The sequence below is a fragment of the Perissodus microlepis genome, chromosome 6, assembly GCF_051167445.1.
Source record: "Perissodus microlepis isolate ML-2025 ecotype Zambia chromosome 6, ASM5116744v1, whole genome shotgun sequence".
Taxonomy (NCBI): Eukaryota; Metazoa; Chordata; class Actinopteri; order Cichliformes; family Cichlidae; genus Perissodus; species Perissodus microlepis.
In genome coordinates this window covers 38,816,585-38,844,307 of record NC_140466.1, presented here as the reverse complement: position 1 = coordinate 38,844,307, position 27,723 = coordinate 38,816,585, and the positions used below count along the sequence as shown (strand labels likewise).

General features: G+C 40.5%; 1 protein-coding gene across 3 annotated transcripts in view; it reads right to left on the bottom strand.

Moving 5' to 3' along the window:
- Positions 1–26,913, bottom strand: part of ttbk1a (tau tubulin kinase 1a) — a 57,891-nt gene extending 30,978 nt beyond the window's left edge. The window contains exons 1-9 of one of the 3 annotated variants that reach the window (XM_084932320.1): positions 26,797–26,913; positions 18,344–18,502; positions 17,483–17,630; positions 15,297–15,370; positions 14,542–14,682; positions 13,909–14,013; positions 11,175–11,267; positions 3,836–3,901; positions 3,147–3,239 (exon numbers count right to left, since the gene is read on the bottom strand). In XM_084932320.1, the coding sequence (XP_084788446.1) occupies positions 3,147–3,239; positions 3,836–3,901; positions 11,175–11,267; positions 13,909–14,013; positions 14,542–14,682; positions 15,297–15,370; positions 17,483–17,630; positions 18,344–18,502; positions 26,797–26,868 (951 nt within the window). In that variant the 5' untranslated portion in view covers positions 26,869–26,913. Of the gene's footprint in view, positions 1–3,146; positions 3,240–3,835; positions 3,902–11,174; positions 11,268–13,908; positions 14,014–14,541; positions 14,683–15,296; positions 15,371–17,482; positions 17,631–18,343; positions 18,503–23,603; positions 24,241–26,796 lie in introns of those variants that run through there. The other 2 variants (XM_084932318.1, XM_084932319.1) reach the window with 2 other exon arrangements.
- Positions 26,914–27,723: the final 810 nt, after the last annotated feature.

Sequence of the window (27,723 nt, the reverse complement as noted above, 5' to 3'; positions counted from 1 at the left end):
CCACCTCAGCTGGCTCCTTTCGATGTGGAGCAGCAGCGGCTCTACTCTGAGCCCCTCCCGGATGGCCGAACCTCTCACCCAATCTCTAAGGGAGAGGCCAGCCAAACTTCGCAGGAAGCTCATTTCTGCCGCTTGTATATATATATATATATATATATATATATATATATATATATATACGGAGCACGGAGGGAGGTTAGCCAACTAACGGAGTTGCAGAAAGGTGCGGCAAAGAAGGTGCATAAGAAATACAGCAAACTGTCCATACCTGAGGCCTTGGAAACTGCCAAGCAAAGACTCACAGCCTTGGCCAGCCGCTTGAGGAGGTACACCAGAGAGATAGAAGGCAGGAGAATAAACCAGCTGTTCTCCACAGAACCAGCAAAGGTGTACTCTCAGTGGCAAGGGAACAATAAGAGAACAGCACCACCAAGGCTGGAGACGGAGCAATACTGGAAGAGCATATGGGAGAAGGACGCAACCCATAACGGCAATGCTCAGTGGCTAGTGGATCTGAGGGCAGACCATAGCGACCTCCCTGAACAGGGACCAGTAACCATCACAGTGGCAGATATCCAAGAAAGGGTCTCCAGTATGAAGAGTTGGACAGCACCAGGGCCCGACATGGTTCACGCCTACTGGCTGAAGAAGCTGACTGCACTCCACGAGCGTCTGGCAGCACAAATGAACCAGCTGCTAGTTAACGAGAGACACCCGGAATGGCTAACCGAAGGTCGAACGGTCCTGATCCCCAAGGACCCCAAGAAGGGACCGGTCCCATCCAACTACCGACCAATAACCTGCCTCAGTACTACATGGAAGCTCCTGTCAGGCATCATATCGGCTAAGATGAACAGGCACATGGGTCAATACATGAGTGGGGCACAGAAAGGGATTGGCAAGAATACCAGAGGTGCAAAACACCAGCTACTGGTAGACAGAACAGTCAGCCGAGACTGCAAGACCAGACTGACCAACCTGTGCACTGCCTGGATTGATTACAAGAAGGCCTATGACTCAATGCCCCACAGCTGGATCCTGAAATGCTTAGAATTGTACAAGATCAACAGGACCCTAAGAGCCTTCATCAGGAACTCAATGGGGATGTGGCGTACAACACTAGAGGCCAACTCCAAGCCCATAGCACAAGTCACCATCAAGTGCGGGATCTACCAAGGAGATGCTCTGTCCCCACTGCTGTTCTGCATAGGCCTGAACCCCCTCAGTGAGATCATTAACAAGACTGGCTACGGATACCGACTACGGAACGGAGCAGTTGTCAGCCACCTCCTGTACATGGATGACATCAAGCGGTATGCCAAGAGTGAACGAGACATTGATTCACTGATCCACACTACCAGGCTATACAGCAATGACATTGGAATGTCGTTCGGACTGGAGAAGTGTAGTCGAATGGTAACGAAGAGAGGGAAGGTAGTCAGAACTGAGGGGATTGAACTACCAGAAGGCAACATTGCAGACATTCAATTCAATTCAATTCAATTTTATTTATATAGCGCCAAATCACAACAAAAGTCGCCTCAAGGCGCTTCATGACATAGAGGACAGTTACAAGTACCTGGGTATCCCGCAGGCGAATGGGAACCATGAAGAGGCCGCTAGAAAGGCTGCAACCACCAAGTACCTGCAGAGGGTCAGGCAAGTCCTGAGGAGTCAGCTGAACGGTAAGAACAAGATCCGGGCCATCAACACCTACGCCCTGCCCGTGATCAGGTACCCTGCTGGGGTAATAGGCTGGCCAAAGGAGGAGATAGAAGCCACTGACATAAAGACAAGAAAGCTCCTTGCCATGCATGGAGGGTTTCACCCCAAGTCCAGCACCCTGAGGCTGTACGCTAAGCGGAAGGAAGGGGGCCGGGGACTGGTGAGTGTCAGCACCACAGTCCAGGATGAGACAACGAACATCCAAGAATTCATTGGGAAGATGGCCCCAACTGACCGAGTGCTCAGTGAATACCTCAGGCAGCAGAAACCCAAGAAAGAGGAGGGAGACGAGGAACCATCATGGAAGGACAGGGCCCTGCACGGTATGTACCACCGGCAGATAGAGGAGGTGGCTGACATCCAAAAATCCTACCAGTGGCTGGACAAAGCTGGACTGAAAGACAGCACAGAGGCACTAATCATGCCAGCACAGGAACAAGCTCTGAGTACAAGATCCATAGAGGCTGGGGTCTATCACACCAGGCAAGACCCCAGGTGCAGGCTGTGTAAAGATGCTCCAGAGACAATCCAGCACATAACAGCAGGGTGCAAGATGCTAGCAGGCAAGGCATACATGGAACACCATAACCAAGTGGCCGGCATAGTGTACAGGAACATCTGTGCCGAGTATAACCTGGAAGTCCCGAGGTCAAAATGGGAGATGCCCCCAAGGGTGGTGGAGAATGACCGAGCTAAGATCCTGTGGGACTTCCAGATACAGACGGACAAAATGGTGGTGGCTAACCAACCGGACATAGTGGTGGTAGACAAACAGAAGAAGACGGCCGTAGTGATCGATGTAGCGGTTCCGAATGACAGCAATATCAGGAAGAAGGAACACGAGAAGCTGGAGAAATACCAAGGGCTCAGAGAAGAGCTCGAGAGGATGTGGAGGGTGAAGGTGACGGTGGTCCCCGTGGTAATCGGAGCACTAGGTGCGGTGACTCCCAAGCTAGGCGAGTGGCTCCAGCAGATCCCGAGAACAACATCGGAGATCTCTGTCCAGAAGAGCGCAGTCCTAGGAACAGCTAAGATACTGCGCAGGACCCTCAAGCTCCCAGGCCTCTGGTAGAGGACCCGAGCTTGAAAGATAAACCGCCCGCAGGGGCGAGATGGGTGTTCTTATATATATATATATATATATATATATATATATATATATATATATATATATATATATATATATATATATATATATATATATATATATATACACACATTGATCAAAACAGATCAAATTCTGACTGCTTTTTGGATAATGTAAGGTCACAGACAGACTTTTTTAAAACATAGATGTATTTAAAGAAGCAGGACAAAACGTTAAATATGTTTAACATCTTGTATGATTCATGGAGGCACTACCAAAACAAGTAATAGTAACTAAGGTGGATATAAAAACTAGAAACAAGAAACCTTCTGACCTTATCCTTGATCTTTCTCCAAGGCAGCTGCCCAACAGCAAACTCCACCAACATGTAAAACAATGACCAAAGGTCATCATGGCGACCCATTTCCTGGAGGAGCACAACAGGAAGACATTGTTAGCATATCATTCTAAACAGAATGTTCACATTCTGACTTGTGTCATTAAAATCGCTAATTAAGACGGTGTTGTGGGGTGACAGGTAATCTAATGGAATATTTATTGCATTAAGGTTAGGTGTTTCAGTATCAAATCAGACTAGCTTGAGTTGCATTTATCTTTCACAAGTATGAAGCAACTTTTGTAAACAAAATCTGCACATTGGCTGTGTGTTCAGGAGCATAATCATTAAAACTGCAAAAAGGCAAAATTCCTACAAAAATATAAATATAGAACAACGATGGCAATTTGATCTGTATATTTGTTATATTTGTTTATCAATAAAAAGGAGCAGAATGATCCGTCTCTTGCACTTGAACTGAGAGCTCTGGGCTAGGGAGTACCAAGGTCCTCTACCACAGTGTGTTCTTCAGTAGATGGTAGAGTGGTAACTTCTACCTCACAAATTCACGTTGCTTCTCCCAGCCTCTTGCACCATTTCTAGGTACAAGAGGCTGACAGAGGCTCACCACCAACTCTGCAGCCAACTCAGAAGTTATACTTTAAAGACAAACAAACAGTACTGACCTTGTTTTTGTGAGCATTGACTGAAGCGTAGCGGACGGTCCCTCTAAAACCTGCCACAGTTCTTGGCTAAAAAGAGGATGCAAAAAAGTCAGCAGTTGCAACAACAAGCATCCAGTTCACATCCAGTTACACTAATATGAAAAAGATTGGGAATCTCTCTTATTTTTTTTTTAATTTGTGTTCATCATTGGGTGATTGGCTTCCTTTTAATATATGTCATGCCTTATGGAAAAAGTAGTGATTCAGCAGTAACATGAAGTTTATTGGATTAACATACAATATGCATCATAACAAAATTAGACAGTTGCATAAATCTGGGCACCCCAATAGAGATATATCATTACTTAGTTGAGCCTCCTTTTGCAAATCAAACAGCCTCTAGATGCCTCCTATAGCCTTTGATGAGTGTCTGGATTCTGGATGGAGGTATGTTTGACCATTTTTCTATACTAAATCTCTCCGTTAAATTGCCAAGCATGGACAGTCTGCTTCAAATCATCCCATAGATTTTTAATGATATTCAGGTCAGGGGACTGTGACCACCATTCAAGAACATTTTACTTCTGAACACCTTTCTACAGTTTGAACTGTGCTTCGGGTCATTGTCTTGTTGGAATATTCAACCCCAACTTCAACTTTGTGACTGCTGCTTGAACATTATCCTGAAGAACTGGGTTGAATTCATCCCACTCTCAGCTTTAACAAAGGCCTGAATTCATCACACAGGCTCACAGCATGATGGTACCTCTACCAAATTTGACAGTGGGTAGCAGGTGTTTTTCTTAGAAAGGGGTGCTCTTCTTCTGCCATGCAAAGCCTTTCGTCTCCTCAGTCCAAAGCACAATGAAACTGGTTTGAGCTTTTACATACAACAACTGACTCTGATGCGTGAGTGCAGAAAGGGCTTCTTACTCATCAATCTGCCATACAGATGTTCTTTGAGCAAATTGTGCTGCAGATGCACCATCTGTAGAAAGATCTTCTTCCAGGTCTTTTGGGGTGATCATTCTGACAATCCTCTGCCTATGCCGTTCCTGTGTTTTTCATGGCCTGCCAGAACTGGGTTTAGTTGAAACTGACAGTTTAAACCTCCGAGATAGCTTTTTGTAGCTATCCTCTGAACCATGATACTGAGCAATGTTTTCTTCTTTTGAGAGTTGCTTTGAGGATCCCATGCTGTCACTTCTCAAAGGAAAGTCAAAGAGAAGCACAACTTGCAATGGGCCACCATAAATACCTTTTGTCATGATTGGACACAACTGTCTATGAAGTTTAAGGCTTAATGATCTAATCCAACCAATTTGGGTTGCAAGTAATCAAGCAGTTATTGAGCAGTTACATGCATTCAAATCATCAAAATTACAAGGGTACACAAGGGTAATGTTTGCAGATTTTCACATTTGATTTATTTTCAACATACCACTGTTATCTTTTTTGTTGAAAGGAGAGTGAATTATTATGCAGGGTGAGAGGGATTCCCAAACTTTACCTGCTACATACACTATTAACACCTTGACTGTATATTTTTAATTATTATTCATTAATTGTTTTATGAGGAAAACATTCTTCTTGTGATGAGAAAGGTTTCCTCGAGCTGTTGATTTTACTGGAAGTTGAACCTACTTATCTTCTCAGTTCGGTATGCTCTCTACTTCAATTTAACTCGGCACACATAACAGTAAATAATGCCAACATGGACTGGAGGCTTGTTTTGACTATAAGACTAATCAAATATCATTTGTAGCTTGCTGCGGCTGAATCCAAACATAAAAAATGTTTTTAACACTGGACTTTGAAGTGCTGTATTTCAGCAGAGGGTATGCATGCAAAAAAACAAATTCAGAAAGTGCTTTTACTGAACTACTGTGTAGACGTAAAGGCTAAATGGACAAAATAATAAATACGTACAAATAAGAGCATGTAAATAGTGTAAACAGACAATCAGTAATATCAGTTAAGAAGCCACTAGCCTAGCCATTTTACTGTGATTCAGCCTCTACAAACTATTTGTGTGTTATGTTTATATTGTTGTTGTTGTTATTGTTGTTGGTACATGTGGATTTCTGTTTACTTGATCCAGAGGCACGTGCTGCTCTTTCTGGCAAACTGAAATCTAGTGCCCAGCTGACTCACAGCAACATCGTGCTGGTCAGGCTTTAGCATACCCTATGTGTTGGCATGAAAATAAACTGTAAGCATTGTGACAAAATAAATCATTAAAAACATGTAACTTGTAAACAAAACGATCAAGTGGATATATAGCATCAAACATTCAACCCAGTGTCAACATAACTCTGTAGTACAGGAGCTTTAGAAAGAAACAGATGCAATCCTGTTTAACATCAATGTGATCTTTATACACGTGTTACTGACATCAAAAGAAAAATAAGCAAAATAAGACACAAAGACACCAGCAGACGAACACACTGCATCAGAGTGATCTGCACACGCAAGTATCAATTTACATAATTCCACTTTAATATTATTCAAATTTGTTTTTTGGGCTGTTTTTTATGACCTATTCTTAATAGTAGTGTTAAAATCTGATTATGCGTTTGGATATTATATGTAGATTGCATAATGCCTTTATCTATGTATATATATTTATATAAATAACTATATGAGATAAAAATACATTTTTAAAAAGACACAATTAACTTTTAATCATTTTTATGACTCAACTTTGAGTCTTTAGATTTACATCAATTAATGAATTTCTTTATGTACTTTTCTATCTATACATTTATTGGACAGTTAGTCTAAAGGCAATTGCACACTGAATTTGTTGTGTAAAACAACATGAAATTCCAAATTTTACGGATCTTCCCATGTAACCCATATACACACCAAACGTGTTGTATTTTTGTGGAAAATTCATCCTCAAAAACAGACAGAAAAAAAATGAAGTTTAAATGAAGGGATAACAAACTGGTCCTGATGTTCCTAAACGAGAAAAGGAACAAACTGATATTCTGGGTTCATCCAGTTCCCACAAGAAGGCAGCTGCTAGAGAATATTATGGTTTGATCCCAGAATTGGAGCTGCATTCGTACATATTTCAGGATGTCAGTGAGGCAGTTTGAAGTCTTTTTAGCAGATTTGGGAACACAATTGTATCATTTTACTATTACCATATCCTTGTATACTCAGTAAAGGTGCAAGATTTGTGCTATTAGTGCACTTGTTGCCAAATACAGTGATCTTAGTCAGATCTATTCATTGGTATCCCAAAAAATTGGAAAAATCGATTTGGTTCAAAAAAATAAATGCCACAAATTTGTGTTGGTGGTGTTAATGAGTAAGAATACTTGACTTGGTGAGCCTGAAAAATATTCTTGACACATTCAATTTTTGAGATTTCACACATCTGCTGTGAAAGGGCCTTTAGTCTCACCATAAAAAAGTACTTGCTTCTGCCACACAGAAGCAAGACACCTACTAGCTGATAACTTAATACAGTGACATGAAAAAGCAATTAATTAGAAGGATAACAGAAATAAATGCAAAATGCAGTTTCTAAATTAAGGTGTTTATTGTTAAGAGTCAAAAAAATCCAAACCTACACTACAGGACGAAAGTTTAAGAACACACAAGTTTTTCCAATTTTTTTATTGAAAACTATGCAGTGTATTGGCCCGTTGCACTCTGAAATGAAAGTATAGTACAAATAAGCAATTGGAGTTAAAAAAGAAATCATGGAATCAATTTATAGACCAAAATATATTCTAAACTTTGACTCATCAAAGCAGCCACCTTTGGCAGCTATAACAGCTGAACACACCCGTGGCATTCTTTCTACAATAGAAATCAAATATTCTGCAGAAAGTTGTTCCCATATCTGTTGCAGAAGTTCCCATAAATGTGGACCTTGTCTGTTGCTTTGCTTTCACTCTTCCGTCCAGTTCATCCCAAACCAGCTCGATGGGGTTTAAGTCTGGAGACTGTGCTGCCACTTCATGTTTTCAAGCTCACCATCATGTTATTTCTTCCTGAGGTAGTTCTGGTATAGCTTGGACTTATGTTTTGGGTCATTATCTTGCTGTAGGATGAACCCCTGACCAACTAGATGCATACCAGAGGGTACTGCATGGCGCTGCAGAATGCTGTGGTAGTTGTTTTGGTTCAGGGTGCCTTTCACTCTGTACAAGTCACCAACCCTGGATCCAGCAAAACAGCCCCAGATCATCACACTTCCTCCTTCCTTCATTTGGCAGTTGATGCCACACACTGTGGAACCATTCTCACGCTTACTCGACGGTGTACAAAGATCCTGAATGATGAACCAAAGATTTCAAATTTTGATTCATCCCTCCATAATACTTTCTTCCAGTCTTCGGTAGTCCAATGGCGGTGTCCAGGCATGTCCCTTTGTTTTATTCTCACGTCTTAGCAATGGCTCTCTTGCTGCAACTCATCCTGTCAAACCTGCAGCTCGAAGTCTTATTTTCACAGTTGAAACTGAGACTTGCTTATACGACCACTATTAAGCTGTGCTCAAAGCTGTTGTCCTGCGAGCCACCTATCAAGCAAGCTGTTAACTCTCAGAAACTTGTCCTCTGAATCAGTTGTGTCTTTGGGTCTGTCAGACCTCTTGCTGTCAGTTTGTTTCTGAGTGCCTTTGGATGATGAAGGAAACTGTACTCACTGACACCTTGACTTTATTTGCAATTTCTCTGTAGAAAAGATATACTCTTTTAAATGCTATGATGGTCTGTCTCTCTTCCATTGTTAATTTTCTTTTTCTTGCCATCTTTGTGGCAACACGCTACTTTTTGCCGTACAATATTGTTCAACTAAAGCTCACAAGGGTATGGTACCACAGTGTGTTCCACCACTGGTTTTATACAGACAAAGGGGGTTGTAAGTAATCTAGAAAAGTTACAACACCTGTAGGAATTAGTAGCACCAGCTTTTAAGGCTTGATCAACCTCCATTGCTGCGGAACAGCTTTAAATTGTTAACCCATTTTGTGTTCCCTGAAAAGGGCCTTTTTGTATAATTCTGAAATGTCAGAATAAAAATCTATATCACATCTTTGGAAAGCTAAGTTGAGTTGTTCTAGACATACCGAGCCCTGATTACTGCCACACCTGTTCTCAATTAAGAAATCAATTTAAAAAGGACCTGCCTGACAAAGTGGAGTAGACCAAAAGCTCCCCAAAAGCCAGACATCATGCCACAATCCAAGAAAATTCAGGAACAAATGAGAAACAAAGTAACTGAGAGCTCTCAGCCCAGAAAAGGTTTTAAAGCCATTTCTAAAGCTGTGGGACTCCAACCAAACACAGTCAGGGCCATTATCCACAAATGGCAAAAACACGGACCAGTGGTGAACCTTCCCAGGAGTATACAGCCAACCAAAATTACCCCAAGAGCGCAGTGACAACTCATCCAAGAGGTCACAAAAGATCCCAGAACAACATCCAAAGATGCCTCAGTTAAGGTCAGTGTCCATGACTCCACCGTAAGAAAGACACTGGGCAGAAATGGCCTTTGTGGCCATTTGAGTTCCAAGACGAAAACCACTGCTAAGCAAAAGGAACACAAAGGCTTGTCTCAGTTTTGCCAGAAAACATGTTGATGATCCCTAAGACTTTTGGGAATATACTCTGTGGACTGATATGACAAATATCTGGCATAAAAATAATGCAGCATTTCAGAAAAGGAACATCATACCGATAGTAAAATATGGTGGTGATGGTCTGAGGATGTTTTGCTTCCTCAGGATCTGGAAGACTTGCTGTGATAAATGGAAACATTAATTCTGCTGTCTACTAAAATATCCTGAAGGGCAATGTCTGGTCATCTGTTTGTGACCTCAAGGTGAAGCGCACTTGGGTTCTGCAGCAGGACAATGATCCAAAGCAAACCAGCCAAAACACAAAAGCTTAAGAAAAACAAAATGAAGACTTTGGAATGGCCTAGTCATGACCTCCAAGTAAGATGCTGTGGCATGACCTTAAAAAGGTGGTTCATAGTCGAAAACCCTCCAGTGTGGCTGGAATACAACAGTTGTGCAAAGATGAGTGGGACAGAATTCCTCCACAGTGCTGTAAAAGACTTGATGCCAGTTATCACAATTGCTCGTTGCAGTTGTTGCTGCTAAGGGCAGCCCAACCAAGCTTTCAAGCAGGGCCATTTAGGTTTTGATTTTTTTCCCCTAATAATAAACACCTTCATTTAGCATTTTATGTTTACTGATGTTATCGTTGTCTTATTTATTTATTTTTTTTGTTGATGATCTGAAACATTTAAGTGTGACAAAAAGAAGAAAACAGGAAAGGGGCAAACACCTTTTTCACACCACTGTACTTGACAGGTGGATAAAAGTCCATTTAACATTTAAAAATTCAAGACAGTGACCATTTTCAAGTTACTTGTTAACAAAAACATAAAGTGAACTACACTCTTTTTTTATGAATGTCTAAGTTTTAAATTATACACATTTAAATAAGCAGAAGTCAACTGTAGAAGTCTGAAACTACCCTGACATTTTTGTTAGCAATTTGCAGAAAGGGACATAGGATTTAGTAGTTCACATTGTACTATGTGTTGTATTATCAGTTGTTTCAGTCACAACTCCTGGATGGGCCCATTATACTCCTCACTGACTCAATTGTCATCTATCGCATTCACAAATTTTCTTGGTTTTTTATTTCTCATGATCTAGAACAGGTTGTTTTCTACTCAGAAGATGGAACTCCTGCTGTCTGTATGTCAAAGTGTCCTTGGGGAAGATATTGAACCCTCAAATATCACTGACGAGTCCATCAAAGTTTGCATGTATGTGCAAAAATTTGTTATCTGGTGCCCTACATAAAATCTACATGATATTTTCTCTTTTAATAATGTCCTTTTAATAATGGGAGGGAAACTCATGGATAAATACAAGTAGAAATACACAAATTAAAATACCCATAAAAACAGAAATTAAAAATAAAGATGGCTTCATGACCTACATAAATTTGAAAAAACAATTTATATTGTGTCCTTTTTTAGTTTATAGAACTGACTTACCGTATACTTAGGTTTTTGTCCACCATCTAGGGTTTTTTTCCCCGGACAAAAATCAAATCTGAATTTCACTTTCAAGTACAAGTTGTATAATTTAGTGCCTAAATTCTCTGTGCTGCCAGACCATTTTCTGATAGGGCTTCTAGCACATTCACAGTTCATTACAGTTATTGTAACGATCATGATTATTTTTATATATGGATTTTAGAAAACTCTTAGTAGACATTATGTCATGTTTGCTCCTTTTCTTTTTAATTCAGCTTTCACTTTGGTGCGTAGCTTTCGATGTGGCTGTGACCCATCTGTCACTATAGAAACCACTCACATCCCTGGGTAACCATGGAGATGATGGAGAAACAGGAGGCATGCACGTCAAAATCATAAATCCAAAGGAACTGTAAGAAAGACAAACACAACACTGAAACATAAAAAAGGTGAACATAAATCACATTGAACTGATAAGAAGAAAACAAAAAAAAATCAGAACATAAATCTTTGATAAAAAAAACTGATGGCAGGTGATCAGTAGAGAGTGAACATCATACAAAATTTCACAGTAAAGAGTGACCTGATCCACAAGCAGTTGGACAGGTTGCCTCACTGGACAACCGGTTCATTCTACAGAGTACTTCACTCAACATACTTTAGTTTCCAAATACCGCGAGTGAAAAATTTTGTCACTACGTAGCAACCTCAACAGTCAAGATGAAAAAATAAAGCTTGTGCTGATACGTGCAAATTGTAAGAACTGATTCAGGCTGCTGTTTGCATCTGCTGAGCATGTGTTTCATCAGGATATGTTCACTTTCAGATCAAGTGTCAAATTTTTGAAAATTAATGTATGGTAGGTCTGGCTAAAAACGTGGATGTGTTGAAGATGTGATGACAACTTTCTGCTAACAGTCCCACAATGAGTGTTGGACACACAAGAGCTGTTGCAAACAATAATGACACTTTTGAGAAATTACTGAGTGTACTTCATACACTGCATTTGTAAGTAGGTGAAGTCTCAGTTAAGTGTTTTTTGTTGTTGTCTTCTGGGTGTTATGAAACCAGATAGGAGGGGTAGCTCTGACTTAGAAACCAAGAGATACTACAAGCATATGGTAGCAACTTATCAGGTACACCAACCCCCAAATCTGGACATTATAGGGTACCATGATTTACAAAATTACCATCACGTTGTAGTCAATGAGACTCAGGGTTAGGACATTGCAAGTTCTGGTGCCGGCGGGAAATGAAAAGACAAAACACTGAGAACGTTGCTGTTGCTAAAACACAGATATTTCTGTTTGAATGAAAGCTTGAAGGAGTTCTTCTTTGATCAGTGCCCAATTCTCTCTATGTAAGAGACAATGGGTTGGTTAAAGAGAGGGGGTAATGGGGAAAGAAGGAAGCAAGGCAGGAAGATACAGTGGGGGAGGGGTGAATCAAGTGAGAAAGAGCGAGCTCAGATCACTGCACTGAAGCTGACTCAGCTGTAGAATGAGAGAGAGAGACTGGGAGACAAAAGATGATGGGTGGAGAGACTGGAAGTGACAGAGAGAAAGTGTGTGTGTGTGTGTGTGGGGGGGGGGGCTAACGTTTCTCACCCAGTGACGCATTTTACAGCATCAAATATTCATTGACTGCTGCAACAGAAGGAACACAACACTGCAGGAGAAGAACAGGGGAGCTGGTTAAAAGATGAATAGGTGAGGAGAGGTAAGGAACAAGGGGGCATAAAAGGATGAGGAGAGGAGGAAAAGAGAAAAAAATGAAAGTAAGGAGATAAAGTGAAGAGGAGCAAGCTGACAGCAAATGGAAGCACTATACATACTCGCTGATCTAAAAATAGCTGTGTTGAGTGTGGTAGAGAGACAAAAAAGCAAGAGAGAGCCTAAAAGCAGCAGCTGTGTCTGATCACACTGAAACTACAAATACCAAGAGACCTGATCGATACAAAAGCTGTTTAGAAGCCCAACAACCACTTCTGTCAGTTTACAGCAAACTATCACATGAATCCCTGAGATTTGTTATTGAGTACTGTGAATCATTGATCCGATATTGTACAGACTCACAGGAAATGAGAGAGAATGTACTGCAGTGCAGCAAACACACCCATCTGTCTGCCTGAGTCTGTGCACCTGTGTAGTTTTTATTATTTACTTTGGTATTTTTTGCAGCTTTAAAGGAAACTATCTCATATTGGTTACTGCTATAGTTTAGGACACTGATATAGCATAGTCTCTGTTATAGTGCGTACACTGTTCACTATTATAGTCTGTTCATAGCACTATGCTCCCACTACTGTACTTATATTTACCACACATTGATACATCTGTATATCTGTCTGTCTGTATGCTATACAGATCATCTGTACATATCTGTACATATATATACATAACTACATCTGTACATTTGCTCTCTGTATAGCAATATAAACATCTGTGTACTTGACTTATTTGTACATAATCTGTTCATAACTATTCCCACCTTTTATACTACCCTTATCGGCATATAATCTGCTCCTATTGCACTCACTGCTCTTGCACTTGTGATTAGATGCATACTGTATTTTGTTACCCTGTATTTATACCTGTGTAATGACAATAAAGTTGAATCCTAACACAGAAAGAAATGACATATGTCTTGTGTATAGGACCACAATAAGAAATTAAATAACAAAGTTGTAAGAAAACGCTAAAAAAAATGATGTTTGAGAAATTACTTTAAAAAAATATGATTGAACCTGATCAGGTTCAGAATTTAATATGTTGTCCGTTTAGGTTTAGGTTTGGAGTATACGCAGAGTCAAAATAAAGATATATGTCCTACCTCTGATTATTATTTTTTCCCTAACATCCAATACGCATGAAGAATTCTCCATACATTCTCCAAACCTCTAGTGACTTTATTATAATAATTGCTGTTCTTTGAAAAAACACTAGCAAAAACTAGCAAATGAACCTTGAGTTACAAATATTCTCTCCAACAATATCTCCACTGTAATAGATGAGCTTCAGTGCTGTGCTTCAGCTTTTGGTAAGGTTCGCTTTCACAGACTAAAAGTGTCTTACCGGGCGGACCTCTCCTGTGGTATTGGTGTACTGCCTTGCCAGACCAAAGTCCAGCATGTAGCATTTCCTGTAGGTGGAGGGGAGCCGTCCCATTGCAAAGTTTGACTGCAGAAATAAAACACAGTGCATCACTCAACTAGTTTAATCTAAAAGCATCTGCACACAAGAAACGTGAAGGGTATATGGGTCCTCTAACTTTGGTTCTACCTCTGCTCATTTACATAAAAATCTATTCATCCGACATCCTATTAACACCCCTTCTGTTCTGGTTTTATTGGCTTGCTTTGATATTTAGATTACCTAAAGATCTAAAGCATCAAAGTTCACCTGAAACCAGATAGACGTTTTAAATTGAGAAACTTTCAGCTACTTATATTAAATTGTTACCAAATTGCAGACATTTGGACTGTTCTACTGGTATTACAGAAACTAATCAATAATGCTCAACCAGCTCATGGACCTGCAGAAAACTATAGCTTAGGGGAAAAGCATTCATTACCATTTTGACACATCTGGGCAAGAAAAATCAAAAGTTAATATCAGTAAATAATCTCTACCTAAAATCACTTTTAACTCAGGAACTCAGTCTACAGGAGAAGCACAAGGTTGCAGAATTTTTCGAGAAACCTGTACCGGTTTGATGTCGCGGTGCAGAAAGCCCACTGAGTGGATGGCTTCAATGGATTCCAGGATCTGCTTCCCAAGTCTCAGGGTGGTACTCATGGTAAAGGTTCCTCTGGGTTGACTCCTTCGCAGGTCAGCCAGGTTACGACCCTGGGTGAGGGACAGTGACAAGACAGCGGGACTTAATTTCTGCTTGCTTTTAGTCAGGCTGAAATGTGTAAAGATCAGGTTTCAAAAAAGTAATCTAATAATAACGTGGAAAATGCAAAACTGGATATGACTCATAGGAGACACAGTGGCAACAGTAATGAGAAATACACCAGGTTCAAATAAATTGGGACTGTTCTGTGCTGTTATCAGCAAAGGCAACATTAAAAGGTTGTCACCAGTAAATTCATCTGTTTGCATTCTGGCTATGACTTTATTAAAGGTCAATTACACTTATCCTCATTATTTTATGTATTTTTTCTGGTTACATTGCAGGAAGTCAAAATACCAAATGCTGAATCCTTGAAGCAGGGGTTATATTAATGTAATTGCACTCCAGCAGGTAAAGGTTTTTTTAAGACTGCAAAACCTATACATTTGGTAGATCTTAACATGACAGCAACATGAAGACTTCCTCCTGGTGTGCTTCCTCAAAGCAGAATTTTTTAAATGCTAAAGAAATAATCTACTTTATTACTGTGTGTTATGTGTCCCTCTACACTGTTATGCTTCCCAGTAAAAGTCTGTGGTTGACATGCATCCAAACAGTGACTCACCTGAAGCTGCATGACGACATAGTTGAATTTGTCGTTTCTCCCACAGCCAATAAACTTACAAACATGGTTTTTCCCTGGAAGGGAAAAAGAAGAGAGAGGAGGCTAATAAACACTTTCCTAATGTACCACAACTTCAACGAAACAAATATTGTTCTACTAAACTAATTCGATTTACAAAGACTTATATATTTAGTACCCTGAAAATTACATATTGGATTAAATTCTTTCAGAGATGTATCTATTTTATGTTTCAATAGCCATTTCCTCCACGTTATTTGGGCCAGTTGAGAGATTTACTCTCCCATGCCTAAAGCTCCTGACCCAGGAGGTGCCCATCTATATCAGATATGCGAACCACCTTAACTGGCTTCCTTCAATGTGGAGGAATAGTGCCTCTATTTTGAGCCCCTCTCATCCTCTTTGCCAGCCACACTTCGGAGAAAGCTCTAGCCAAAGCTTGCGACCACAGTGGAGGGTAGGAATGCACACTGATCAGTAAATCAACAGCTACGCTTTTATGCTTAATTCCCTCATCACCACAGCAGACCAACGTAAGGCCATTTTTATGCTCGCCACATTGCTTGTGTAGTGGTGTAATTTTCACATCAAATCCTGTGTCGCTAGACACAATAGACACAATGGGTGTATAATCGTGTGTTTACTGAGAATCTTGCACAGAAGCTCAGAGACATACTAACACTAAGGGGAGGACATTCCAACTGTTTAAAAACTTGAGTTTGTGGGTGCTGGTTTAACTCACTGCGACGAGCAGGTGCCTACATGCCGTGCGGCTGGGAGTAGCCTCCCCAGGTTCGAATCTGACCCGCAGCCCTTTGCTGCATGTCTTACCCTCTCTCTCCCCTTCCACTTTCCTGTCACTCTTTACTCTTTCTATCAAATAAACACTGAAAAAATAAATTAAAAACAGAACAACCTGAGTTTGTGGAGAGAACTTTACAAAATAACACTCGACAAAGTCTTGGCTTCTAGTTTTGACTTCTCCTCATCAGTGCGTACGATATTGTCTGAGTGGCAACACCTTGTTTAGGAGAATACACCAGAGGCTTCCTGCACCTTAATAGCGGGTATAAATGGCTGCATCTGTGCAATGCAGGTGTGGCGGTGAGCAGTGAGAAATATATTTGTGTATGTTTCTCATGTTTTTTTTTTAAACCTGCTGTTTACAATTCATATTTAATATCTGCACAGTTAGTGTGGAACACCCAAATTTTGTTGAACATATACAATCACAATAAAGGGCTATCCTATTTTTCAGAGATTATAAAAGTGCCAATACACCCTCCACAGTGATCGCTTTGTTAAAAACGCACCATTATCACACGGATGTTTAAGTATTCAGTAGACAATAGTTGTCGCCACTCAGACAATATCACGTCATACGTGCTGATAAGGAGGAGCAGAAGTCAAGTGTTTCCACAAACTCAGGTTTTCAAACTGTTGCGTTATCTCTCTGTGTGTCAGTATTTCTTTGAGCTTTTGTGCAGGATTCTGATTAAATAGGCAGGATGATCATACACTTGTGTCTTCAAGCCAGCTGCGATGACTGCAACACAATGCACAAGTTACAAAAATCAAAAAGCCGTCCGACACGCCACAAAGATTGTGTCTCATGACACAGGATGTGATGTGAAAATCGTCACGCGACACCCACGACACAACTTAAACTGGGGAGGCAATTTGTCCTTGAGCTGAAGTGGGGACCCCACCCTTTCTTGGCTTAGACTATGGCCTCACACTTGGAGGTACTAATTCCCATTCCCACCACTTCACCTGCCACTTCAGTGCCAGCTTGTAGATGTACTGGTAACAGTTCACAGAAAATCAGAGGAACAAAGTGAAACACAAGTCCAAGACAACCAAGTGTGAAGCAGAAGAGGGAATGTAGCGGCATACGAGGGTTACAAGACAAAGACTCTTGAAAGGTCACTGCCCTGCTGCTAAAAACACCTTATGTGATGAAGATAAAGGGGGCTCAATCACACTCTGAAAGTTGGACCTAAAAAACATTCTTGAATTCTACTCACTAACAATTCCACAACTGGAAGCTTGTATAAACAACGTCTTTGCAGTCAGTTATGGTTTTCCTAATAATTAAACCTAATCACCTCCACTGTGGACCACTGGCCCAAAGCAATCAGTGTAGGAGATGGTTTGGCAGCACTTACCTTGCAGCTTCTTCAGCACTGCCACCTCCATCTTTAGCACCTGTTTGGGCTGCTGGGCTGACTCCACTTTTAGGGCCACATTTTCCCGCGTAAGCAAGTCCAAGGCTTCATAGATCTCCCCAAACCCACCCCCGCCAATCTTCTTTAGCTGGAACACAGGTTGCAGGGCAAAGAGCTCTTAATTATCTTAAAGTAACATACTGTAACCTCCAAAAAGACTTCATTCTTCATTCTTTTTTATCTTTAGTTCATGATGTGTTGGGTCTTTGCAGCTCAGTGGAGACAGTAGATTGATTAGTAAAGTGCAAACAGCCTTCATTTTGCAACCTGACTGGCTGAGACATGAGCTATATTAAGCAACCTTGTACTTCAGAATCCAAAGGAAGCTCAAACAGAAAATTAAAAAAAAGTTTGTCTTTCCACTAAACCCTCAAGTTTAAATGTTGGATAAAATTTGTTTAAAAATGGTTTACTGTGTATCATGTATCATTCATACATGGAAAAAGCTTACATTTAAATGATACGTGATGTTTTGCTTCTAATTCTTGCTGGTCTCCTCAGCTCCCAAGTACTAATCAAATAAAATGTAATGCAAAATGCTACATGCATAGTTTAACATTTGCCTTGTACTGCTGTCAGTTGAATATAGGATTGGATTCTGTTTTATTTATATTTAAAATTTTGGGGGAAAGAAGGTTTGGATGAAATCAGAATAGATAGCAAACAGTTAACAAATATGCATACCAGCTAAGAAAATATAAATACAAAATTGTATGGGGGAAATCAGACACCCAAATCTTTCAAACGCACTACTGCAGAACGTGAAACTGAACTGGGGGAATGGGAGCTTTCCAGACTCACCACTTTCCATCGATCCTTGACCATGCAGTTTGGAGGCAGGATGTCGGCCTGCTCGGATGTTCCGTTCATGTTGGCGTTGTCCTGGAGGCCAGGGACTAGGCACTGCATCTGCCAGCTAGACAGAACACGAGCAGCTCCCAACTTAAAAGAGCCATTTATCTGTGAGCAGGGAGGATGAGAGGAGAAAAAGGAAGTAAGAAAAGACAGTCAATACTTTATACACACAATGTTGTTACTGGGATTTTCCCAGTCTAACCAGAGCTCTCTGCTGCTGACAGTCATGGCAACATTATTATATTATTATTATAACAACAGGCACTAGAGGTGGCTGGTTGCCATTAGAAGCCATTCTTCAGCTGGATCAGGGTACAGGTCAGTGGGGTGCGGGGTGCAAGAGGGGTTGGGTATGGCGTGATCTTGAGACCCTGAGAAAAGAAGGCAACTGGACTTTTTAGGTTTGAGAAGATGTTTTACCTCTCCAAGAAGCTTCTTTAGTTCTCTCAGAAGAGAGGGGAAACATCTTTGCAAACCTAAAGCGGTCCAGTTGCCTTGTTTTCTCAAGCTCTGAAGACTACCATGACCTGGATGACTAAGAACCTACACGGACATATGGCGTGATGGTATTTGCAGTAACTGGAGCAAATATCATGTCTGCAGAGGAAGCAGTCTAATGCTCTATTCTTATCCTGACTGCAGCTGCAGGTCAGATGCTGCAACAGCCCAACAGCCAACACCTAGCAATGTTTACTGTAGATCAGAACAAGATGGTTTTTAATCAACAAAAAATTCTAACAACCATGAGTATGGCATGGGAACACTTTTCACTTCAATTTTAAGAAATATGTGCAAACTGCATTACTTTAAGTGGTCTTTTAACATTTGGAGTAATAGACATTTTTAGGTAATAAAAATGAATCTATGAAACTTATCTATTTCACCTTCTGTGTTTAATTCTCTCTCACATACACACATATAGGGCTGCCAGAATAATTTATAATGCCGTTACTAATAACATGATTTACTGTTTGTGTCAAAAAACTCTTTTTTTTTTTTCAAAGAAACTGTCCAAGTTGACCATAGGAAATTAAATAAGGGTTGGCAGTACTGCTCTCAAAAACTCCATAAATCACACAATTGGAATGAGGTATCTCACAATGCGCCGGATGAGTTTGCGTTTAAGCTTAGCAACAGTTTCTAGGAAGAGACTAGGAAGATCATAAGGAGCTTGTTGGGCACAAAACAACCTTGGAGTGAGCGCTGCCTGAGAAAACTACTCCAGGAAAAACGAATCCTTACAGATCTTTTTGTCTGTTTGATACAATATCACCTGTTATTATTGCAAGATTCAACCATGCTTTGATCATTGCAAATGGGACAGACCTACAAACAGTGCAGGGACTCATCGATGCTGAGTTAATTGTTGCACTGTCAAAGCAGTGAACTGCTTCAGGAGGTGATAAGTCTGAATTAGGCAACACAGTTCATTAACAGTAGTGACTGGAGGATGTGGTTCCCCTGTTAAATATTGTCAGCTCACTGACCATCAGTCTAACAGGCACTGCCAAACACTTAATTCATGTAGTCAGCCATTACCTTAGTGTTCTCCAGCCATTCAACTTGAACAGAACTCTGGCTTTTCTCTGCTTTTATACAGGATATCTGCCATGAATGGTTATCAGCTTTCAGTGGATCCATAGAAGAAATCTTAAGTTCAGAGTGATACATGTGAGTCCCCAAACCATGCTGTTCTGCATGCAATGCCATGGGCTTTCTTCAGTGCATGCAGAGCTCAGGCGGACTGCAGATAATAAGGGAGCGTGTCCACTGCATTTTCAGTCAGGCCAACTCTGATAGAAAACTGGACAGACTGGGAAGGTGGGGAGGAGGCTTCTCTGCACCTACAGTGATACAGATCTGTTTAACAGCAGCAGCTGCACAGAGACCAGGCAGCTGGGAGTCACTGTAACACTGGAGAGGTAGGGAAACCTGCTGCAGGCCTCAACACACTGCTGAGCCGCCAATCACTGCAGAGGGTGGGACCACACAGTCTCCCCGGATACACTGGAATAGTCTTGGACGACAGTAAGCACAGTGCAGAGTAAATGGCCAATCAGAATTGCGATACTATGCATTACGTGTTATTATAGTGCCATAGTCAAATATATTGCTACAGACTATGAGAACAGACAATGTGTAACAAAATCCATTTTGGAAATATACTATCAAAAGCACTATGTGATGCACAGTGGTATGTTATTACCAGATACAAAGCATAAATTAGTATAGTATTTATGGTATACTTTAGATTTGGTACAATTATCTTAAATACGTAAATTACATTATGCTATATTTATTATATGAAGCTATACCATTATTTTGTCAGATATTGTTGAATGATCTGAATAGGTTACTATCACCAGCCAGTTATCAAATAGTACCATGTAGTACCATCATATGTCATAGATACAACATTGTCTTCTGTCTTACTTTTTCGCCGTAGCATTTAACTATTTACATTAACACTAATAATCTGCACTGCGGCATGAAATAAGTGTAAAAGAGAGAACTGTGCTGTTTTCAAGCGTCTCAGCAGCAGATTCGAGAGACAGACCTTTTATTAAACCTCAATCTTTTTTTTCTTCCTTCGTCACCTACAGCTCTATTAATCTGCTAGTGGGTGGGACAGGGAGGGGTGCTCTGCCAGAAGCTGGGCTTGCATCATTCCAGTCTGAATCGGATAAAATTGGTCAGAGCTCACCATAGTTCTGAGCTCCTGGAAAACCTTAAGATTTACAACAAATCCTGAGTGTGGCAAAACCCTTCCTGTTCCTTTGTTAGCCTACAAGCCAAAACAGAGGGTACAGTTAACCAGGAGAGAAGAAGCAGTGAGTGCTGCAGTCTTCTGACCAGACATAATAGGAGGGTAGGGTACAAAGGGCCTATATACACCATGTTAACCTTGAAAACTTGAAGCAGCAAAATAATCTAACATGCGAAAAACTGTACTCATTTACCGTGTCAATCTTGTCCCAAGTTCACTTGCTGGTTGCAACAATCAGCCATGTATAACCACTGAGCAACATGACTGTTGCTCAGTGGTGGGTTGTTTAATTTTCTCCAACTCCAGCACTTTAAACCCTTCATAGACTAAAAACTTGGAAGCACTTTGTTTTCAGACTCCTACAGTGAAAACAGTGTATAACCCAGAGTAATTTATCAATGTGCCCCTAAAGACAACAGAAAAGGTAGAAACTCCTGTTACAATGTACTTCTTGCTGTGCCAGTTGCAATCACGAGCCTTTGCCTTTGTTTTTTTAAACAATTTGTTTGGAAAAAGGTTTACACAACTTTTAGCAACTCTAATAAGCTAATAAGCTGCTACAGTTTCCTGCATTTTGAACTTCTGCACCTCCAAAGGTCCACCTCACAGAGTCAGTATAACAATTAACATACACTTTCTTTGCACCTGCAAGGAATTCTATTGATGATGATGTGTCTTTTGTGAGTTTTCTGACAATACAGAATTTTTAAAACTAAGCTTAAAGTATTCAGGTTAATATGACATTAGATCACAGTACAGTTTCATATTCACTGCGTATAAATGTTGAGATTAAACAGGACCTTTAGTGTTTCTATGAGCAGATGGTGCTGCAGAAGCATGTCCCAAGTCTAAACAGAGTTACATGACAACATGAAATGAATAATATGAAAAGACTGACTACAGATGCACGATCTGATATCCTCGTGTCGGTGTTGTTCCCACACCATCATAATAAATGTTGTTCCAGGTTCAACATTGCAAGTGACCAATCACCTTGTTGTGATGTCATACTTTTGCGACTATATATATATTTTTTTCTTTTTCTTTTAAAGACACTTGTGCATATCACTAGGACAAGCTTGTTTTGTCAAAGCAGTTTCTCTCCTAAAATCTGTCATGGAGCTCCTTGTATGGTTTGCATCCATCCTTTACATTGCATCTTGTGGCCACAGTCAGCTACTGTCATTGAAAGCTCTGACTGTTTCAAACTCATAGTAAACTTTAGCCGTCTTCATTTTACAGGCATGTCTGTCTCCAGCTGAGCAAGCTGAGAGACCAGCAGCTTCTTTTGGTGATTTGCACATGGATAAACCGCTGATCAGTCGATGGGAGAGCAGCTATCAAGGCAAGCTGACACTGGCTCTTTGAGTTTGAGTGCTTGCTGTGTTATGTATGAGTCCTGAGAGGTAAAGACCTGCAAATTGTGGAATAAAGACTAATAAAGATGGTCATTTTAATGAATTAGATTTCAAATAAAGATTTTGCTTTGAAAGTATTTGTTTGTTTCTTGACCTCTGAAGACCAAACAGATTTACCAAAGGCGGTGGCAGCATTACCTGTTTAAGACAAACAAGAAATTTATGTTTTATTACACTACATTAGCAAGGAAAGCTCTGACAGTGATAGAGAGGGATGGCAGCTCTCGCCAAGCCTGGTCTAATAAAACATGCAAAGAGTGCAGGTCTGTTTCTTTTCTCAAGAACTGCCTTTTTTGCTTTTCATATATATTTGGTCTTCACAGAACATCCACTACGAGCATGTGCTTTTCCCCCCTCTGTGTATCTCTTCTCTGCAGTGCACGGTGACTTTGCCTCCACACCTAGACAAATATAATAATATAACCAACAACTCACAATAATTTCTAATGCAAGCTCCAGTAGATTTTCTTAGTGTACATGCTGTGATCAGCAGACGAGTTGCTCTTTGTGGATTTATACAAGATGTAAGCAGATGCTTCACAGCTATCTCGGCTGACTTCCGTTTCTGTCGCTAACAGCATACTGTAAATTGTCTTTATATTAGACAGTTTTATTTTGCTTTTCATATATGTTTGGTCTTCACAGAACAACCACTAGATATATATTCTTTATGCTATGGAAAATAATCCTGGACTAAATGACTTAAACACTGAATGGAGCTTCCGCTTAGGTCTAACCCCCCACTACCACCCCGTTTTCCCCCCACTGTATATATCTCTTCTCTGCAGTGCACAGTCATGGATGCTCCGTGCGCATGCGCACCATCACATCCTGCTGATCAATCAATGTGGCCTGGACAAGTTCTGAATTAAATATAAATATAATTACAGTTGTAGAGCCCCCGTCGGTCCTGGTCTAATTACCACCATGCCACTTTCGTTATAGCGTATCTCTGCGAAACACTCACACCCACTGAATGATTTCTGTATGGGCCGAGAGAGCTAGTTCGGATCAGGCCTACCTGGCGCACCGTCCGCTCCTTTTCCGCCTTTTGGGAATCTTCATCTGGGATTTTATTTCGGCACAAAACGTCCTGATCCAGAAAACCCACCGTTCCTCTTACGTGGGGCCAGAATTTGGGCCTCAGGGTTCCGCAGGATTAAATTACCATTTATTTCTTCTACAAAGGTGCCTCATATCAAACCAGACACGGTCCATCCTCAGACCGTTAGTCCCATCCAAGGCAGAGTCCAAAGAATAAATAAATTAATAAATTAATAAATTAATACATTAATTAATTAAAATGAAAAAACAAAAACAAAACACACATACACACAATAGCAGCTTTTATTTTCGCTCAGAGCCCCGGAACGCTCAATAAAATCCACGCTGACGTCCGGATCCTCCTCCGATTCTCCGCTGCATCAGCTGAGGAGGAGGAGGAGGATGCGGACTGGTCCTCTCTGCCTACTCCTGGATGTGATCCTAAACTCCAACTCAGGACAAAACCAGATCCCGAAACCCGCCTCAGGACAACCCGGCTCGGCTGACAGGGACGGTCTGCAGGTGTCAGGTTCTCCGGCTCCAGGCTGTTTGTCCGCACTGCAGCGCTGCCTTACCCAGCGTCAAATCATCCCCACCAAACACAACATCCGGCCACTACTTTCAAAATAAAGCTCCTCCTCGTCAACGCTTTCCTCACGTTAATGAACAAAACGGCAGTTCATTTGATAGCAATTTACATCAGTGCATCGGTGTGTGATGCACTTTTATTCACCATAATGGTTACCAATATACCAAAAAACAGGTGCTAAACCTTTACAGATGGGTTCTGTTAAAATATTCAAGATATTTGTGTTTTCCAGTTCCAGTGATGGATTTTATGAGCAGGGGTGATAGGTGACAAAAGTACACAAACTCTGCACCTAAGTCAAAGTACAGAGACCTGTGTTAAAAAATACTCCAATAAGTTTAAGTGCTGAATCACTGTCTTTACTCAAGTAAAAGTGAAAAAGTACAGGCTCTGAAGTGTACTCAAAGTAAGAAAGCAAAAAGTATCTCCTTGAAGGACAATTCTACCACCTATTTTTTGCATATGTAATTAGACCTTCTGCTACATTAATATAATACAACTATGATATTAGTACATTAGGCCTCCAGGGCTAGACAGAAATAAGCTTTAGTAGATTTTCTTAGTGTACATGCTGTGATCAGCAGACCAGTTGCTCTTTGTGGATTTACACAGCTGAATTCAACAAGATGTAAGCAGATGCTTCACAGCTAACTCGGCTTACTTCTGTTTCTCTCAGTAACAGTATATTGTACATTGTCTTTATACTAGACACAGTATAACGACTGAAATTAGTAAATTAATCTAAGGATCATCAGCTTTAAATTAATCTCTATTTCACTTGATGTAACCCAACTCTGATCATGAGCACCACAGCCACTGTGCATCAGTCCAACACAGAGCTTTACTGTGAATTCATCACATTAACACAAACTGACCTGTTCATCCGCAACAAAACTACCCAGAACTTTCATGCAACATTTGAATAACACAGAGTTAGTATACCGTAGTTTGTTCTGCAGGATGCTTCACAAAGTGAAAAATACATAATTTATCAAAACACATCATATATAGATCCAATATCTTTCTCCAGCTCTGAGTAAACTTAGCTCTCTCTCTTTTCTCTTTTCTCCATAATTTAAAAAAACTTAATGTTCTGTTTAGCAAGGCTTCCAATAATAGATAGGGACCATAAACTCACCTGGGAAATATTTACTGAGCTCATTGTAAACTGTGAGCCAAGAGCCATTTTCTCATCATGTCTTTGTGCAACCACAGAAGTCACCCCTACACAGGCGCGCGCACGCGCGCGCACACACACACACACACACACACACAGGCACATATATATATGTAGACAGAACAGAGTGGAAACTGCAAGCCGGATCTTCTTGTCCAACATCAGTGTCTGATCATCATATTAAACCTTATCGATTAAGAATGGGATGATGGCACTCTTGGTAATATATGTTTGAAAGCAGATGGGCAAATACTTTTGGCAATATTCTGCATATACAGTGTATATACAACAATAATAAAGCACTATTTGACACTCTCTGGCTTCATTATTGCCAGGTGTCTCTTGGAAATGAGATGTTAATCTCAATGAGATTTTTAACTGGATAAATAAAGGAGTAATTATAGAGTGATCAGAGTTCTCTTCACATTGGAGTTGGAGTTGATTAAAAGTGCTGATCTTGCATTTTTGTGGCTGTTCACTGGAACCCTCAACAGGAGGTTAAGAGAAATGTCAGTGCAAGTGAAGGCAGCAATCAGTTGGCTGAAAAGCCAAAATACACCTTTCAGAGAAATAGCAAAATGTCTGCAGGGCTAAAGTGACAAAGCTCAGAAACAGAAAAAATTAAGGAAGAGGGATTATAAAGTGTACAGGGCTATTTTCCATTCTTAGATTCAGCCAAATGCCACAAAACTATGGAGAGAAATGTCTGTAACCCTTTTGACACATAATTCTCTAATTTTACAGTGCAAATGGATGATAACCATTTCAAACAAAGCAACTACTGTGGGCTTTGGGAAGTGAACTGTTTTCATTTTTGTCATTACAGGAAAAAAAACAGAAAAAAGAATAAAGAAAAAAATGAATATAATCATTAGTTGCAGCTCTACACTCATACCGGGTTTATAGTTTGTTTGTGTATGAGTATAATTAGTACCCGGAGAATATTCGTTTCAGTCAATGTATTGTTGTATAATGTTACATTTATTTTGAAAATCAACCTAACGCTGTGACCATACAGGCTGTTATTTTGACAGTCAGTCTTTTATGTATTATCAAACAGTGGCAGTTGAATGAGCGCTGTTTAATCCCACCCTAAGGCAGAACCTAGATCACCAATCCTGTTCTGCTTTTACATATCTGTATATATATATATATATATATATATATATATATATATGTATGTACACACACACACACAAAGCTGTGTGTGTGTAGGAACACACACAGTAACGAACGATTACGATTCACTGACCCGACATCCTGCCTGTGGCCTCACACTCTCCCACTAACACTGTCATAGACGCACATACACACACACACACATACAGCCTGATCACACAGTTCATCTGAAAATTTGGTATGCCTTATGTCATTTGATGCTTATGTCAATCCGTTTCTTCTTACCTGAGTATTGTTTTCCGTCCGGACACCAGAGAGCTGAGATAAATCCGTTCCCTCTCCTCCATCTCTCAGCATCAGCACCACATACACGCACACCCCCTTGGCGTCGCCATGTCTAAGCTGCAGTGCCACTCACACCGCCCCCTGCTGTCGCGGAGTTTTTTTAGGGATTACATTTTTTTCTTAATAATCTTTATTTGAATAGAAGTGGCCAATAAGCTCCCATTCCTAAAGACAAAATATTAGAAGTACTTTAAATGTAACAACCATTTCTTTATCCAAAACTGCAACGTTTGTCAATCAATTTTAGTGTATGTAAATTGTAACCTTGTGGACATTTGTTTATGTATAGTTCAAGCCATAGAATTTCAGTTGGGTTAAGCTCTCTGACTGGGACATTGTAACACCTTGATTCTTTTTTTCTTGCCATTTAATTGTCGATTTGTTGGTGTGCTTGGGATCACTGTCCTGTTGCATCACCCAATTTCAGTCCAGCTTAAGTGGTTAGATGCACCTAGAATCATCAAGAGTTCATGGCTGACTCGTTGACTGCATACTCTTTTTAGAGAGAAGGGGCTTTCTATTGGCAACCTTGAACTCCGACGACCTTTAACATTTAACATGCTAACTAAGGCCTATAGAATCTGAGATGTACGGTCTGTTTTTTGAGCATCGTACAGTCTGACTTTGGGGTGAATTTACTGGGACAGCCACGCGCCTGCTCCAGACCAGCAAACTAAAGACCACCAAACTTTTATAGGAGGTGCTCACATTTACTGATGATCATTAAATTAAGTGCATTTACAGGACGTGGCTGCCACCTAACCCTCTTAATTCTTATGGAAGCAGTAAGGTTGTACTTATTTTTTCACAGAACTGCATAAAGCACAGCAAAAACTCTTTTTCACAGGACTGAGCTACAAAGTGAAC